Source organism: Stenella coeruleoalba (assembly GCF_951394435.1).
Source record: "Stenella coeruleoalba genome assembly, chromosome: 14".
Taxonomy (NCBI): domain Eukaryota; kingdom Metazoa; phylum Chordata; class Mammalia; order Artiodactyla; family Delphinidae; genus Stenella; species Stenella coeruleoalba.
In genome coordinates this window covers 67681640-67699081 of record NC_137160.1, presented here as the reverse complement: position 1 = coordinate 67699081, position 17442 = coordinate 67681640, and the positions used below count along the sequence as shown (strand labels likewise).

The 17442-nt window shown below is 54.7% G+C and overlaps 1 protein-coding gene across 7 annotated transcripts in view; it reads left to right on the top strand.

Annotated features, from left to right (window-relative positions):
- Positions 1-17442, top strand: part of EMID1 (EMI domain containing 1) — a 41346-nt gene that overhangs the window by 9041 nt on the left and 14863 nt on the right. For 5 of the 7 annotated variants that reach the window (XR_013831345.1, XM_079942897.1, XM_079942898.1 and 2 more), the window contains exons 4-13: positions 7697-7780; positions 8805-8866; positions 10289-10409; positions 10649-10699; positions 10783-10872; positions 11488-11625; positions 12896-12985; positions 13119-13171; positions 13683-13745; positions 13848-13892. Coding sequence is in view for 6 of the 7 variants with exons in the window: in XM_079942897.1 (XP_079799023.1) it covers positions 7697-7780; positions 8805-8866; positions 10289-10409; positions 10649-10699; positions 10783-10872; positions 11488-11625; positions 12896-12985; positions 13119-13171; positions 13683-13745; positions 13848-13892 (797 nt within the window). In the remaining variant the exon portion in view is untranslated. The remainder of the gene's footprint in view (positions 1-7696; positions 7781-8804; positions 8867-10288; positions 10410-10648; positions 10700-10782; positions 10873-11487; positions 11626-12895; positions 12986-13118; positions 13172-13682; positions 13746-13847; positions 13893-17442) is intronic. The other 2 variants (XM_079942900.1, XM_079942901.1) reach the window with 2 other exon arrangements.

The following is a 17442-nucleotide window of genomic DNA, read 5'->3' as shown; positions in this document are numbered from 1 at the left end:
ATGGGAGGTGGTAATGGTGCAGGGAAGCAAAGCACCACTTAGTGCAGTGGGTCCGCAAGGTCGGGATGGCTACACCCAGTCTGCAGGTGAGGAGAACAAGGCTGTGTGATGGGCACACAAGGGCGTGTGATGGGCACACAGCTCCTAAGTGACAGGATTCAAACCCAGGTCTGCCTGGCTTCCCCCAGGCCCTCAGGGATGGGAGGACTCAGCTGGGCACCCTGTGTGCGGAGTGTGTCCCAGGCAGAGGCCCCCCTCTCTCCCCCCACCTCCTCTGCGTGCAGCTTGGTGGTTTGGGGCCAAGCACCCAGCAGGGGCACAGAGGAGGCAGCCCGCCCCTCCCCTGGCCACACAGCTACTGGCAGTGCCGTCTCCTCGAGGGCGCCTACCTCTGCTGAGGGGTCCAGGCTGCATCCACCCTCACTGCCTGGCTGAACCCAGTGTGCTCCGAAGAATGACCAGAAAGAGGATGGACTGGCCTAGAGCCAGCCTGAGAACCAGGCCCGTAGGCCCCTCAATAGAAAGAGGCATTCGGGGCCCCCAAGTAGCACATTAATGTGACTATCGGTCAAAAGATGCATTCTGATTCCAGAAACACCGATGTGTGAAACACAGCCTCCGAATCAAGGGAAGGTGAGGCTTATAGCGCCATTCATAGGTGTTTCTTGAGAGATTTACACACTTCACCTCCCTGGGACCCCACAGCAGCCCCAGTTCACAGATGGGGCAACGCAGGCCCAGAAAGGTGAAGTCACACGGGGTGGGGGCAGACTCCCCATGGAGTGGGGCAGGGAGGGAGCCTGGTGGTTTCCATATGGGGTGGGAGAGCCCCCAGCACAGCGGGGGAGGAGCAGGGCGGCCAGAGGGAGCGGGGAGCTGCTCGAGGTCCAGCAGGGGTCCGGTACAGAGAGGCAGCCCTTTTTACGGATGGAGAAACTGAGGCTCAGAGAGGTGAGGGGGTTGACCTGCGGTCACGCAGTATGTGAGAGCTGGGACTGGGACCACCCTGACCAAGCATCCATGTGTCAGTGCCTCCAGGCCTTGGGGCTGGATGGCAGGGAAGGAGACTGGCTGAGACTCTCACCAAGGCAGATGTGGGAGGCTGGGAGGGGCAGACAGGGAGGGAAGGGAGGGGGCCAGGAACAGCGCCCTCCCCTGCATGCTGGGAGGAAGAGGGGCAGGCAGAAGGGCCCCAGGGGCAGGAGGGGAGACAGCCAGGAGGGACTGTTGCCAAGGAGGCCACAGAGGAGCTGGTGGTAAGGAGGGGGCGAGTCCCCAGGGTACGGGGGCCCCCTGGGTGCAGAGCACCTGCCCATACATAGGCCACTCTGTCCCTGGCTCCCCTCCCAAGGGCAAACCTTCCCAGGTCTATGGGGCCGTCGTGGAGCAGGTGGCGGCAGCGCCCATGCCCTTGAGTGCAGCCGCTGTAGGCTGTGCATCCACGACCAAGCCAAGGGCTGTGGCTGTGCCGCGGGGGTGAGGTGGAGGTGCGAGACGAGGACTGGGGCCGGGCCAGCCCTGACGTCTCCCTCGGCAGGGCCTTGGGGTTCCAGCCTGGGGACAGCTCTGCCGCACACCAGCTGTGTGGCCTTGGGCCGGGTACTCCCCGTGCACCGTGCGAGTAGCTGTGCAGGGGTATCGGGCCGGGGGGCGGGGAGGCTGCAGTTCAGGCGGCACTTGTCTCGTGCCCTCTCAGAGGGAGGGGCACCTTCTCTAAAGGGCACCAGGCTGCCTTGTGCTCTTGCAACACCTGGGGCTCTCCTGCCCTGGGCCTCAGCGTGCTCACCTGTGAAATGGGCAGGATCATACAGTCGGCCTCCCAGGGATGTTGCAAGGGTGAAATGAAGCAGGTGGCGCCGCAGCCCATGGAGGGCAGCACGTGGCATGATGCCCAGTGGGACAGGAAAGGAAGGGCCTCTCCACACCCATGAGGTTGGAGCCGAGTAAAGGGATGCCAAGGCCTGGATATTCTAGAAAACTGCTTTGCTGGGGCCCTGGGAATGGGGACGGGGAAGCATGAGGACATTGCTGACCCACGCCGGGCCCTGCCCTTCCTATGACAGCCAGCTTCAGGCTGGGCTCCCCCAGCTGTTTTCCCTGCTGGTGCCTGCCCTCGCAGTCTGTCTGGTGTTGTGACATGACCTGAGGTCAAAGAGCTCCGTCACTAGGGGCAACAGGGCCCAGAGTGAGCTGAAGAGGGAAAGGAAACACCTATCATTCCAGAATCCAGCCTTGGATCAGCTGTGCTCTGCTGTGTGACCTGGGGCAAGTCACTTCACCTCTCTGAACCCCGTCTCTATCTGAAAGTCACCTCAGATGGAGAAGTGCCTGCCTCACACCTTATTATGAGGACCAGAGACCTGCCTCCAACATAGCTACTGAATAAATGTCTTCCTTTCCCCTTTGGCCCCCTGTGCTGGGGAGTCTGCCCTGCCTCCCAGCTCTGAGACCCCATTTCTCAGTCAGCTGCTCAGCAAACAGGCCTCTACTCTCTGGACTGGATGTTTGTGAGGCGAGCAGACTTCATGACTTTTAGTTCTGGTTTTCCCATCTGTACAGTGGGAGTGTTCACTCCGTGATAATGAGTGAGGATGGTTTCTCTGATGTTCTTGACAACCGTGAGGAAGGGACTAGAATGGGTCCCTTTTTACAAATGGAGAAACTGAGGCTCAGAGAGGTGAGGGGGTTGGCCTGGGGTCACTCAGTATGTGAGAGCCGGGACTGGGACCAGCCTGACCAAGCGTCCATCTGCCAGTGCCTCCAGGCCTTGGGGCTGGATGGCAGGGAGGAGACTGGCCCAGGCTCTCACCTGGCTGCCTGCTACCACCAGAAACAATGGGCAAGGAATGGCCAAGGCCAGAATGCATCATGTGGGCTGGTCCTGATCCCCTGAGTGGCCTGGGCTGTTGGGCTCTGCTGAGGGTAGGGCTGTAGTGATCACCCTGCCTCTAGGGGCTCCCCGCAGACCGATCTCTCACCCAACAACCCCATTGTCCAGATGATGAACGTGAGGCTCAGAGAGGGTATAGGTCTCACACAAGGTCACACAGCAAGTAAACATCATGGCTGGGATTCTCTCAAGGGCTCTGACCTGAGGTCTACGATGTCGCCCTGCCTCAGACCCTCCTGCAGTCATAATGATGTAGACTTTATGACTGCCACTGACATAAAGGGGGAGGAAAGCTGCCACTGTCCTCTGTGCTGGGCACCATGATTTGTACTCACCTGCATCGTGCCACCATGTCATGGTACAGAAGGTCCAACTGTGGAAACTGAGGCTGGGAGAGAGGAGTGCCTTGCTCTGGGTTACAGCTGGATTCAAAGCCCTTCAGTCTGACCAGAGCCGAGGTCTTTCCTCTGCAGCAGCGCTGGCCAAGGACTTCGTGGGGCACGTGTTCAGACAGCTGGGACTGACGGAAGCCAGCCTCAGCCCCAGCTCCTCCCAGATAGAAAGATAGAGGAGAGGGGACTCCCTCACCTTCCCCTCCCCATGGGCTCCCCCAGAGCCGGGCTGCCTCCACTTACCCCCTCACTGTCCCCATCTGTCCCTCACACCTGTCCCTTCCCCATCCGTGGACCCCCACAGCCCTTGTCTTCTGTGGTGGGGAACAGCAAGGGAAGAAGTTTGCCCAGGGTCACATAGTAAAAAAGCTTAAAAGCAGACGGAGATTCCAGCCCAGCACTTCCTGGGCCCCTCGGCCTCTCCACCGTCCAGGGCTTGGCCCTTCCCAAACATGGCTCTTGTGCTCTAACCAAATGCCAGGTGCAGTGCCAAGCCTGTGCCTTACTCTGCGGATTCAGAATCCTGCAGGTTAAATGCTGTTGGAATTTGCCCATATCTGCCACCCGTCTACTCCACTCCTGTCTGGGAGGCTTAGTGGCCCCCACCTCCGACTCCCACCAGTGTATTCTCCACCCCCAGCTGGGAGGCTCCCCCTCTGCCCTCCCAGCTGCCCCAGCGAGGTGCCCCAGCTTTGCCCTCCCTCCGTTTTGCCCGGGGCCCACTATGGCCTTCTCTCCCACCCCAGAGCCTGGGCAGTGGCTGTCCTCTCTGCCTGTAACCTTCTTGGCGCTCCCGCCTGGCTCCGAGGATCCCCACCCTTTCATCATTAATCCTGTCTCTCTGGTTCCTGGAACGGGTCTGGCGTTAAGTGGGTGCATGGGAAATGAGTGGGAACCTCATTTTACCCGCAGAGGGACCAGGACAGACACAGACCAGGGCTTCCCAGAGGGCTGCTGGAAAGTTCTTGGAGCTCCCAGCCCCAGCCCTGACCCCAAACCCTGACTCAGGCCAACAGTAGCAAATATTTACATTTGCAAAGTAAATTCCAGGGAAGGGAGCTGGGCAGGGGCAGGGGAGGCTGCGCTCATGTGGTCTGTGGTCACTGGACCCAGCAGACCTGGGGGGAGGGCTATGAAGGAATAAGCCCCTCAGAGAGAAAGTCAGGACTGGAGCCCAGGGACACCGCCAACGTCTCACACCCCTGTTCCCAGCTGAGGGTGGGATTTAAACACCATGCTCTGCTCCCCTCTTCTCCTGCCCTGGTCCTGCTGTGTGGACGGGCAGCCTCTTCTCTCTGGGCCTCAGTGTTCTCATGAGGATCTGTTGAGAAGGAACATGAGACACTGGGCAGAGGGAAGGGCGGCTGCTTAGGGGGCACAGGACTAGAAACTGCAGATGGCACTGGCCTTGTGGAGGCCAAGATGGAGTGATGAGAGCTTGTTGGTGGGGGGCTTTGGTGGGTTCCCTGGTCTGTGCAGGAAGGCTTTCTGGAGGAGGTGACATGGGGGCAGTGGCTGTGGGGATGAGGAGGCAGTGCGCTCGTGTGTGTGTGTGTGTGTGTGTGTGTGTGTGTGTGTGTGTGTGTGTGTGTGTGTGTGTGTGTGTGTGTGTGTGTCGGGCTGGCTGGGACCTCCCAGATGGTGGGAAGTGGCCCACAGTCAGGGTCCCAGGGTGGAGCCAGGGTTTGTGGTCCTGGGACTAGCGGGGAGCTCCTTGGAGGGTGAGGTTGGGGCTGGGGAGGGGCCCTTCAGGGTGGACCACCAGGCTGGGGTGAGGGGGGCTCTCAGCCCACTGGGGCCCGCTCCAGGGGCCCTGGCTCAACACCAGTGGGAGGGATGTGACATTTTTATCCTACAGGAGACCTCCCCCAGCCCTAGACTTTTTACGTACTGGAATTTTGTGTGGTATAGGGCCATTTACAACCTGGTTCATCCCTTAAAGTATTTCTGTCTGTTTCTTAGAATTTAGGGAGAGCTTGGGGGGCCATTTTTTGTGAATCTTGAATCCAGAACCAATATTTTCTGGTCTTTTTGACAGTTTTTGTTATTTAAACTTTCTTTTTTTTTTTTTTAATTTTAACTCACAATTTCTTTGAGTCAGTTATGTCTGCACTGCTGGTCAGACCGTGCTTTCATTAGTTTTTCTAGTTCTCTCTGGCTCCCAGTGAAATGTCCCAAAGCAAGTGGGTTGAAAAAGAATTTCCAACCATATGTTCACAGATTAAAAACTTGGGGACCCCCTGGCGTGACATTAGAACCCTTATGTTCATTTTCAAGACAGTCATGTCTGCCGTCCACATTATTTTGCCTTTTATTTTGTTTGCTTGCTTTAAATTCATTTTCAGCCAGTGATTCATGCATTCCTCAACAAGAGGTTTAGTGAAGCCCTGAGGCCCTACTGCGCGCCGGGCACTTTCCCCAGCCACTCGCAAGACGGACAAGGTCCCTGCCTGGTGGAGTTCACGTTCCAGCCAAGGAGGGCGGAAGATCAGACCGGGGAACTGGCAAGCAGATAACATGTTAGAGGGTGGAAAGTGCCATGGAAAAAATGGAAGACGATAGCAGGGTGGTGCGGAGGATGGGCAGGGTGGACGCTCTGCCCAACTTCATCCCAGAGAAAACCCAAACTTCCATGGGGTTGGAGGGACGGCCTCTTCTTTTGGTTGACTTCCTGGAAGCAGTCATCCAGTGGCCTTTTACATCTTCACCTGGGAGCAAAGGAGATGCGGAGGGCTTACCGAGGTCGTTCTTCTAAGGAACCAGCATTCTTGACGGGCGCCGGGCCTCCCTGCCTCTGCCAAGGGGAACCTGGGGGACTTGCAGTGCCAGGTGGCCCAGGAGAGAGGAGGACGGGCCCTGGAGTTAGACTAACTGGGTTCCAGTCCAGGCTCCAGCCTTCAGCTGGGTGACCAGTCTCTTTACCTCTCTGCCTTGTTTCCCCCCAAAGGGAAATACTCATATTCACTCATCCATTTATCTGAGCACGGGGTGGGGGGGCAGAGGAGTGATAATACCAAGCTACTCTGTGCCCGTTTCCCCATCTGTAAAGCAGAGGGGTTACTAGCACCCACTCACAGGGCTTCGTGAGGACAGTGAGTTAAGACTGTTTATGAGAAGTGCTTAGAATGTGCCGGGCCCAGCATAAGTGCCGCACAAGCATTGGCTGTTATTATTATTACCTACCTTGTAGGATCGAGCTGGGCTTAGCACCGGGCGTGGCTCATGGTGGCATTATCACCCCCCCACTGCTGTTGTTCTGCCCACAGAGCCCCTAACCCCTGCCCCAGTCTTGGGCTGCCAACCCCCTTCCTCTATCCCAGGTGAGATTTACCCCCTGTGAGAGGGCAAATCGCAGGCCCCCAGGGAGGGCATGCTGGGGATGCGGGCCCAGCCTGAGCGAAGGCCCCGTGGTGGGACCTGGAGAGGGTCTGGCAGCCACCCTGCTGGGGGTTGGCCAGAGGGACCCGTCTGGTTTGAATTCCCGGCGCCTCTCACTCCCTGCACCAACCCACAGCCTGGCTCTGAGCTGCCAGGCCCGTGCCTTATTTGGGTCTTGTCTCCCCCCAGGCAACACTTTGCGGCCTTAAAAGGCAGGCCCGGGCGGGGGGTGGGTGGGGCAGTTGCCACTGGTGGCTTCAGAGCCCCTCCAGCTGCACCCCCCGCCCCCCGCCCCTGGCTTGGCCAGCCCAACCCTCCAGCTATGGAGAGAACCTGGTCCCCAAAGCCAGACCAGCCAGGATGGCCTGCTCCTCATAGGGGTGGCTGCAGGGGTGGCCTCCTGGAACAGGCCCCCCGTGCCCTCCCAGGCAGCCAGCCTCCCTCTGGTTTTCATTTAAAACCAGAGCTGGATCCACTTCAGTGTCTTCTTACCAAGTGGGGCAGGGAGAGGGTGGATGGTGACGTTGCTGTGTTTATTGAGCACCTACTGCATACCAGGCCCTGTGTGTGCTCATTAAGCCCTTTGCATGCATGTCCATCCTCAGGCCTCACGCCAGCCCGGGAGGTGTAGAGACCTTATGATCCCATTTTACAGATGGGAAAATCAGCAGGTCCAGGGAGGACAAGTCACATAGGTCAGCAATTAGCAGGGCTGGGACCTGACCTTGCATCTGTTGACTCTAAGCTGTTAACCCATGCAGCTTGCTGGGGTTGTTGAAGAAGCCCCCAGCCTCACCCATGGCCCCCACCCATTGCCAGCCCCCCTCCCCAGCCCCATCAGGTTGATAGCCTTGTCCCAGCTCAGCCCAGTTCATGCTGTGTGACCCAGGCAAACTGCCCCACCTCTCTGGGCCTCTCTCCCTTTGCACTAAGGGGAGTAGGGATCCCTCTGTGACTGCAGTGGCAGGTGGGGGGCGGGAGGGGGACAGAACAAAATGTCACAGCCAGCAGGGCTCTCACCCTCACTGTCCCTCAGTTGTAGGCTCCTCTGGCTTCGTGGAGCCCAGGTGGTCGGGCAACACCATGTGGCGGATGGCACTTCGGCCCACAGCCCTGTCAGGTGGGTCCTGGGGCAGCTGCTTGGGGTCCCCCTGGGCTAGGGGAGGCTGGAGGGGCTGGTGGTGACTGTCCTAAAAACCAGCTGGGCCCAGCAGTGGAGGGTCAGGGATAGCACCCTGCGCTTGTCCACTGCAGGCTGGAAAGAAAACTGGAAGGTGGAGGAAAGGCCCCCAAGGGGAGTCTGACCTGGGCCCAGGCACCTGAGACCCAGGACCCCCAGAGTCTTGCAGACATGGGTCCAAGCCCCCACTTTCCTTTTTTTATTGAAACGACACTTTTCTGAGTGTCTGTAGGATGCGGAGCATTGTGCCAGGAGCTTTCCATAATCAACTTGTGTAAACCTCACCCCAGGAAGGCATCATTGTTGACACTTTAAAGAGGAGGCTGAGGGTCAGAGAGGGGACGTGCCCTGCCGGGGGCCCCGCAGCCAGGAAGGGGCAGCGCTGGGCCTCGACCCAGGGTTTTTGCCTGTTACACACTCACTCCACCCTTGCTCTGAGCTCAGCCTTCCCAGGTGTGAACGGGGTGACACTTGTCCTAACACGCAGGATCATGGTGAGGACCGGAGAGGCGAGCTTGTATCGTGCTCGGTGGCTGCCCGGCACTGTTATGAATAACGTTGGGGTATCAGTGAGGAGGCCAGGGAGCTGGACAGTGGTTCTGGAAGAAGGGTCAGAGCGTGGCACCTAAGGCCATCCCAGTCTGGACTGTAATGTGTCGGTCCCCAAAGCTTCAAGCCGAGGCCAGCCCCGCCCATGTGGGATGCAGTCGTTTTGGATGAGGAGTCAGATCCCTGGTCCTGCTCTGAGAGAAACAGTCCCCTTGGAGGCTCTGGAGCCAAAGGACACCCACAGGGCATGGCTCACCTTGGACAGGCTGTGACTCTTTAGCTCCTTCCCTGTGATGGGCTATCTCATGGGTTAGGGTCATCAGGTATCTGTCCCCTCCCTCCATCCTGCCCCCAGGGGCTGAGGGGCTCCAAGGGGAACCTGGGAGCCCTGGCCCAGCCTGCTTCCTCCCTGCAGGTTGTCTCAACTGCAGCAAAGTGTCGGAGCTGACGGAGAGGCTGAAGGTTCTAGAAGCCAAGGTGGGTGAACAGCTTCCGGGCCAGGCAAGCACCACCCTCCCATTCAGCTTTCTCAGCTTCCCTTCCAGCGCCCACCCCGGGAAGCCTGCGCACAGTCAGGCAGCCTGGCCTGCTCTCCTTCCAGGAGATCCATGAGGTTCTCCTATCCCCATCCCACCCAGAGACTCCTAGACACCCCCCCAGAGTTCGTGGCTGGGTCCCCTCATTGCCCCGTCACCTTCATCCTTTATCCCACCCACCCATAATACCATCTTCCCAGTTCCAGAAAGCAAAAACATCTATTGCGTGTCTCAAATTATCTCAAGATAAAAAGTTTTTAACCATTAAAAAGTAAGACATTCTAAATTTAGAAACATGAAAAACTCAGCACCATGAAAAACCTACCAGAAAACCATTGGCCTCTGTCGCCTGTGCCCCCAGAGAGAGCGATTGCCAACATTTAAGCATCTTTTCTTCCAGATTTTCTAAACACACATAGATGCATTTACATTAATCTCCATATCCATTCCCTCCTCTGGGAATTTATCTTAGGAAGATTAGTTGCAAAGATGTTCCTCCAAGTGTTAATTAAGAGGGAAATTTGAAAACCAAACAACAGAAGGGGTGGTTGTATAATGAGCAAGTGTGGCTCAGTGGAATACTGGACAGCCATTAACAACACCTGCATTTTCCAACACGAAAAGATGCCCCTGATCTATCAAGTGGAAAAACCAAGCTTCTAAACAGCATGGGTTAAAACCCCCGTTATGAGGTGTGAGCACCCCAGGAACCCCACCCTGCTCCCCAAGCTCCCTCCCAGGGGAAGCCGGCAGGAGGGGCAGCTCAGCTCAGATCTGGGGGCTGGGTCTCAGTTCCGGGTCAGCTTCTCTCTGGGCACGTCTACACGGCCCCCCACTTCCTGGTCTGCGGACGTTCTGGCCTCTCTTAATCCTCAGTAAGTGGCTCAGGGGACACCGCTGACCCTTCAGGCTCTCCCCTCCACTGGGTCCAAAAGTGGTTTTGTACACACCTCGGCACCTCTGTTTCATGCCAGACCCTCCCAAATTTCCCTTCAAATTTAGTAAAAATCCGTGCAGCCTGTGGTGCTTTAACAGACCAAGAGAAGTTTAATATTATGTATGCATCTAAATGTATATAAATATACTTATTAACATGCAGGTAAGCATAGGAGAAAACCGCACGGCCCAGCAAACACAAGGACAGTCTCAGAACTCAAAGTGGATGAATGTGATGAATTGTGCATTTTGAAAACCATGGTCACTTCTGATGAAGTTCGGGGCCCCTGTGAGTCCGGGTCTCCACTCCAGGCTGGGTTCTGCCAGCCACGTGGCCTGCTGCCCCCCAACACCAGGGCCCCGAGCTGGCCTGACCCTGGCGAGACCCTGGTACCCACCCCATCCCTATTGTCCTCTTCCTCCATAGGTGGCGGTGCTGACTGTCACTGAGCAGGCAGTGCCCCCGACCCCAGCTGCCCCTGAGGACCCTGCCCCGCTCTGGGGTTCCCCAGCTGCCCAGGGCAGCCCCGGGGATGGAGGCCTCCAAGGTGAGTGGGTCAGTGGGGAACACGCTCCCGTGTGGCAGTGAGTTGGATCCAGCCCCCTCCCTGCTGCTGACTCCCAACTTGACCCCCTTGTGGGCCTCAGTCTTCCTAGTTTTCCCTTGGGCCTGAGGGGATGGTCTCCAGGGGCCCCTGAGCACTGGAGTCCTGGGAGGCCCAGCAGCTGATGGAGCAGGGGTAGGAACTCTAGACACCACTGACCCCTGCCTACCTCTCCACCCCAGGGCTACCAGGAACCAGAGAAAACGTGAGGGCCCCTCTGCTCCCCCGAGATGGTAGGTGCTAGCGGGGCGGGCAGGGCCGGGGGCAGGCCAAGCGCAAGGCCGGAGCTGCGGAGCTGATGAACTTTCTCCCCCAGATCGAGTTGGTGCCCGGGGGCTTCCTGGGCCCTCTGGCCCCAAGGGAGACCCTGGCAGCCGGGGCCCAATGGGGATGAGAGGCCTGCCAGGTGAGTGCCCACAACACCGGCCCTTCCAGCTCCCCTGGCCAGCCCTGCTCAGGTGAGCCCAGGCTGGGGCCTTCCTTACCAGACCCTGCCCTCCTGGAGCTCCCAGACCATGAAGGCTAGTGGGGGTGGGCCTAGTAGGCAGGGGAGAAATAGCAGTGCCCACCCCATGTGACCAGGGTTCTTATGGGGGACGGTGCAGCTAAGGGAGCTCTAAGGAGGGAAGCCCAGACCCAGCCTGGATGGAGTGGGGGACGGGGAGGGCTTTCCAGTGGGAGCTACACCTTAGGTGAGGCCTCAGAATGACCAGAAGTGCACACCAGGCAGCGCCAAGGGAGGACTGATAGAGGGAGCAGCTCGTGCAAAAGCCTAGAAGAGAGAGGAGAGAACATTCTGGAAATCAGCGTCTGCTAGGCACCTGTTGTGTACCAAGTGTCCACTGTCCTGAAGCCTCAGGGGAGGGCTGTGTTCATCCCCCTCATAGACGGCCAGGGAGGGAGTCTGGCCTGTGGCCTCTGGAGCCATCTCGTACCTGCTGCCCCTGGCTGCCTCATCCCTGGGCCACCCTGGGCCTCCCTGCCTCTTGCACACCCACCAAACCCCCTGGTTCCATTGCAGGTCCGCAGGGCCCCCCAGGGATCCCTGGCCAGGCTGGAGCTGTGGGCACCCCTGGAGAGAGGGGACCTCCAGGCCCCCCAGGGCCTCCTGGCCCCCCAGCCCCACTTGGACCACCCTATGCCCGGATCTCCCAGCATGGTGAGTCCCTTGGAGTCACAGCAGGTCCAGGTGGTGGTGGGGTGAGGCTGGCATGACCATCTGCCAGGCACCTTCTGTATACCAGGCTTGGCCTTGGGCCATAAGTCACCTGATCCTCCAGTGGGCGCTGTTGTCACTGATGAGGAAAACTGAGGGCCAGAGAGGGGAGATCACACAGCCAGGGCACAGGGGGGCCGGCTTCAGATCCACGAACCCTCCAGAGCCTGTGCTGGGAACCACCAGCATCAGGCCCTCCCACTAAGCCTTGGAGCTGGCCAGGATCCAGCCCTCAGAGCACTGGGAAGCTCAAGGCCTAGCAGCAGGATGTGACCCCTGAACTCCCAAGGCCAGAGCCCTGCCTCTGTGCTCAGAGAGGACCTGCCCCCTCCGCCCAGCTGGGCCCTGACGCGCATCCTTCACCTTCTCCAAAGCCTGGCGTGCACGCGCGCTGCCAGGGGTCAGCGCTTGGAATGCCAGGTTCAACCCCATCTGCATCATACCTTTGGTGCGTGACCAGGCACCATTCATTCATTCTCCCTCTCCAAGGGACTTCCCTGGCGGTTCAGTGGTTAAGACTCTGCCCTTCCAATGCAGGGGGCACGGGTTCGATCCCTGCTCAGGGAACCAAGATCCCACGTGTTGCCAAAAAACAACAACAACAACAAAACATTCTCCATCTCAGAGTCTCAGTTTCCTTATCTGTATGACACCCATGCACAGAAGCTTGGCACAAAGTAAGTGTCAAAAATGGTAACTTTTATTATTATTCCCATTAGGCACGTGACAGTACAGGCTCAGCAGGGTAGACACTTGCTGGATGTCACTGGCTAGACTCTGGCAGTGTCTCCCTGCTTCCTGGTCCTGCATGGCCAACAGTCTCCTGACTCCCCACCCTTGGAGTGGGTGCCTGGTGGCCCCAGCCATGCTGCAGGCTGTCCCACAGGGCAGTCAAAGCTGGCTTGGCAGAAGTGACAGGTTAAAACTGACTGCCCGGGCTTCCCTGGTGGTGCAGTGGTTGAGAGTCCGCCTGCCGATGCAGGGGACACAGGTTTGTGCCCTGGCCCGGGAAGATCCCACATGCCGCGGAGTGGCTAGGCCCATGAGACATGGCCGCTGAGCCTGTGCGTCCGGAGCCTGTGCTCCACGGGAGAGGCCGCAGCAGTGAGAGACCCGTGTACTGGAAACAAACAAACAAACAAACAAAAAAAAACTGACTGCCCCACTCTGCCCCGCCCAGCCCAGCCCTGCTCACTCATCTTTCCTCCCCCAGGGGACCCATTTCTGTCCAACACCTTCACTGAGACCAGCAGCTACTGGCCCCAGGGACCGACTGGGCCCCCAGGCCCACCAGGACCCATGGGTAAGTTGAGTCCAGGTCTAGGGTAAGGGGCAGGGTTGAGGGATGGCAGAGAGACTAGGGGCTGGCTATCAGGAGGGAGCTGATGGTGGACTTCCTGGCATTGTACTGTTGAGGGCATCATGTCTTATTCCAGGTCCTCCTGGACCTCCTGGTCCCATGGGCATCCCTGGGAATCCTGGACATATAGTGAGTATTTCTCCAAGTACTCCCACTCTTCTGTCCGTCCATCCACCCACCCCCCCTGCACCCAACCCATCCATCCACTCACCTATCCACCCACCCACTCAACCACCCATCCATCCATCATCCATTCATCCATCCTTTCATTCATTCATTCAAGCATTTATGGAGCACTTAATGTGCAAGATACTTTCCGTAAATCTTCTTATTCAGTCCATGTAACAAGAAGCAAGTATTGTTATCACCTAAGGCCAAGAAAGGTGGAGATTCTTGCCCTAGGGCTGTGGCCAGCACATGGCAGCTTCCAGATCAATGCAGGGACTGTCTGACTCCAGGGCCATCGCTCTGAACACTGAGCTGTATGCACTTCCTGTTGTGTGCTAGGCATTGGGTGTGTGGTGAAGGGCCCAGAAGCCCAGGGCAAGCTGGGGTGCCCTTCCCTACCCCTCTGCCCCCTAAGTCCCTGCCCCCTCTACCCTGCCCCAGCACAAGGCTGAGGCCCTGTCTTGTTGCTCAGGGACCCCCAGGCCCCACTGGACCCAAAGGAATCTCCGGCCACCCAGGAGAGAAGGGCGAGAGAGTGAGTATTGAGGTGGCCCTGGGTGAAGGATTCTGGGGAGTCCTGGGCACCCTGGGTCAGACCCTCTGACAGCGCACTCCATTCTTCTCCTCCCTCCTACAGGGACTGCGTGGGGAGCCTGGCCCCCAGGGCTCCATGGGGCAGCAGGTAAGTGATGCTGCCCACCCTGCAGCACCCCCTCCAGGATCCCACAGGCCCAGACCCCTGCTATGGCTCCATCTCCTATGGCCAGAGCCCCTGTCCCTCCCTGTCTGGTCCAGAGCAAGCTCCGTCTCCTTTCTTACCCCCCGTCTCAGGGTTCCATTAGCCTCTTAGGATCAGGCTGCCTCCATCTCCCTCGCTCTCGCTCTGTATCTCTGTACCTGTTTGTCTTTCTCTATCTTCCCTCTGCGTCTCCATCTCTCTGACTCTTTGTATTTCTCTCTTTCTCCATCTCTCCAACTATGACTGTAGATTTGTCTATTTCTCGCTCTAGTTTGGTCAGTTTTTGCTCCATGTATTTTGAAGCTTTGTTATTAGGTGCATACACTTTCAAGATTTTAATGACTTCTTGGTCCTTTTATCTGTATGAAATGAATATCTTTCTCTCTGGTAATACTTCTTGTCTTGAATTCTATTTTGTTTGATATTAAAATAGCCACACCAGCTTTCTTATGCTTGGTGTTTGCGTGATATATCTTTTCCAATCCTTTTACTTTCAACTTGTTTGTCTTTCTATTAAAAGCGTGTCTTGGGCTTCCTTGGTGGTGCAGTGGTTAAGAATCCGCCTGCCAATGCAGGGGACATGGGTTCGAGCCCTGGTCAGGGAACTGGGATCCTGCATTCTGCGTGGTGCGGCCAAAAAAAGAAAAAAGACATACTTGAGTCTTGCTTTTTTTTTTTAAACAGCCTAACTATTGAGTTCATTTACTTTTTTTTTTTTTTTTTTTGGCCACACTGCCCAGCTTGCAGGATCTTAGCTCCCCAAAAAGGGATTGAACCCGCACCCTCGGCAGTGAAAGCATGGAGTCCTAACCACTGGACCACCAGGGACTTCTCCATTTACATTTATTTATTTATTTGGTTGCAATGGGTCTTAGTTGCAGCAGGCAGCCTCCTTAGTTGCAGCTTGCAGGCTCCTTAGTTGCAGTTCGTGGTCTCCTTAGTTGTAGCATGTGAACTCTTAGTTGCAGCATGCATGTGGGATCTAGTTCCCTGAGCAAGGATCGAACCCGGGCCCCCTGCATTGGGAGCATGGAGTCTTTTTTTTTGTTTTTTGTTTTTTGCGATACGCGGGCCTCTCACTGCTGTGGCCTCTCCCGTTGCGGAGCACAGGCTCCAGACGCACAGCCTCCGGACGCGCAGGCTCAGCGGCCATGGCTCACGGGCCCAGCCGCTCCGCGGCATGTGGGATCTTCCCGGACCGGGGCACGAACCCATGTCCCCTGCATCGGCAGGCGGACTCTCAACCACTGCGCCACCAGGGAAGCCCAAGGGAACATGGAGTCTTAACCACTGTGCCACCAGGGAAGTCCCTCCATTTACATTTAGTGATGTATATTATTATTGATATGGTTCTGCTTAAGTCAACTATCTGGCTATTTGTGTTCTACTTACCCCAATGTCTCCTTTATTTCTTTTTCTCCCCTTCTTTTCCTGCCTTCTTTTTTTTTTATTTTAGATTTTAAAAAAAATTTTATTGGAGTATAATTGATTTACAATGTTGTGTTTCAGGTGTACAGCAAAGTGAATCGGTTATACATATACAAATACCTGCTCTTTTTAAGATTCTTTTCCCATATAGGTCATTACAGAGTATTGAGTAGAGTTCCCTGTGCTATACAGTAGGTCCTTATTCGTTATCTATTTTATATACAGTAGTGTGTATATGTCAATCCCAATCTCCCAATTTATCCCTCCTCCCCCCTTTCCTCCCTGTTAACCATAAGTTTGTTTTCTACATCTGTGACTCTATTTCTGCTTTGTAAATAAGTTCATTTGTACCTTTTTTTTTAGATCCCCTACCTTCTTTTGGATTGAGAATTGTTCTGTGTTGTCTCTACTAATGACTTTTTCACTATACCTCTTTGTGTTACTTTTTTCACGGTTGCTCTAAGGATAACAATATGCATCCTTTTACTTGAATTAGTATTATACCTCTTCATGTATACATAAGAACGTTACAACAGTATAATCCACTCCCTTCTGTCCTTGTGCTATTGCCATCATATATTTTACTTCTGTATTTGTTATAAATCCTCAATACATTGTTGTTATTGCTTTAAACAGTTGACTTTTAAAGAAGTTTGAAAAACAAAGAAAAATAGTCTTTTACATCTCATGATGTATTTATCATTTCTATACTCTTTATACCTTCCTGTAGATCCAGATTTTCATATAGTATCATCTCTCTTGAGCCTAAAGAACATCCTTTAGCCTTTTTTGTGGTGTGGGTCTGCTGGCAACAAATCCTCACTGCTTTTGTTATCTCAAACTGTATTTAACCTTAATTTTTGAAAGATGTTTTCACTGGATATAAAATGATAGGTTGGCAGTTTTATCCCCCTTTATTACTTTAAAGATGTTGTTCCGTGGTCCTCTGGCTTATGTAGACAATTACAATTTCTCATGAGAAACTGACTGTCATTCTTATTGTTTTTCCCCTGTACATAATATGTCTCTTTTTCCTTTGGCATTTAAGACTTTCTCTTTACCCTTGGTTTTCATCAGATTGATCATGATGTGGATGGCTGTGATTTTCTTTGTGTTTATCCTGCTTTGGGTTGGCTGAGATTCCCGGATCTGTAAGCTTGCTGGGTTGTGTTTTTCGTTGGTTGTTTTGTTTAATGAATAAAATTCTTTTTTACAGCATTTTTTGAGTTCACAGCAAAATTGAGTAGAAAGTACAGAGAATTCTCATATACTCCGTGTCCCCACACGTGGATAGCCTACCCCACCATCGACATCTCACATCACAGTGGTGCATTTGATACGATTGATGAACCCACATTGTCATGTCATTATCCTCCAAAGTCCATAGTTTACATTAGGATTCATTCTTGGTGTTGTACATTCTATGCGTATTAATAGATGTATAATGACATGTATACACCATTGTAGTATCATATAGAATATTTCACTGCCCTAAAAATCCTCTGTGCTCTGCTTATTCATCCCTCTCTCCCTTCTAACCCCTGATCTTTTAACTGTCTTCACATTTTTGCTTTTTCCAGAATGTCATATAGCTGGAATAATACAGTATGTAGCCTTTTCAGATTGGCCTTTTTCACTTAATGATACACATTTAAGGTTCCAGCGTGTCTCTTCATGGCTTGATAGCCCTTTTTTTTTTGAATAATATTCCATTGTATGTACCACAGTTCACTTATCCATTCACCTACTGAAGGACATCTTGGTTGCTTCCACGTTTTGGCAATAGTGAATAAAGCTGCTATAAACATCCAAGTGTAGGTCTTTGTGTGGACATAACTTTTCAATTAATTTGGTTAAATGCCAATGAGTGCAATTGCTGGATCATATGGTAAGAGTATGGTTAGTTTTATAAACTTTTTTGTAAGTTTTTGTAAGAAACTATGGTCACCATACTATATCTTAGATCCTTAGATTAGAACTTAGTCATCTGGGAGTTCACTGGCAGTCTAGTGGTGAGGACTTGGCACTTTCACTGCCATGGGTTCAGTCCCTGGTCGGGGAACTA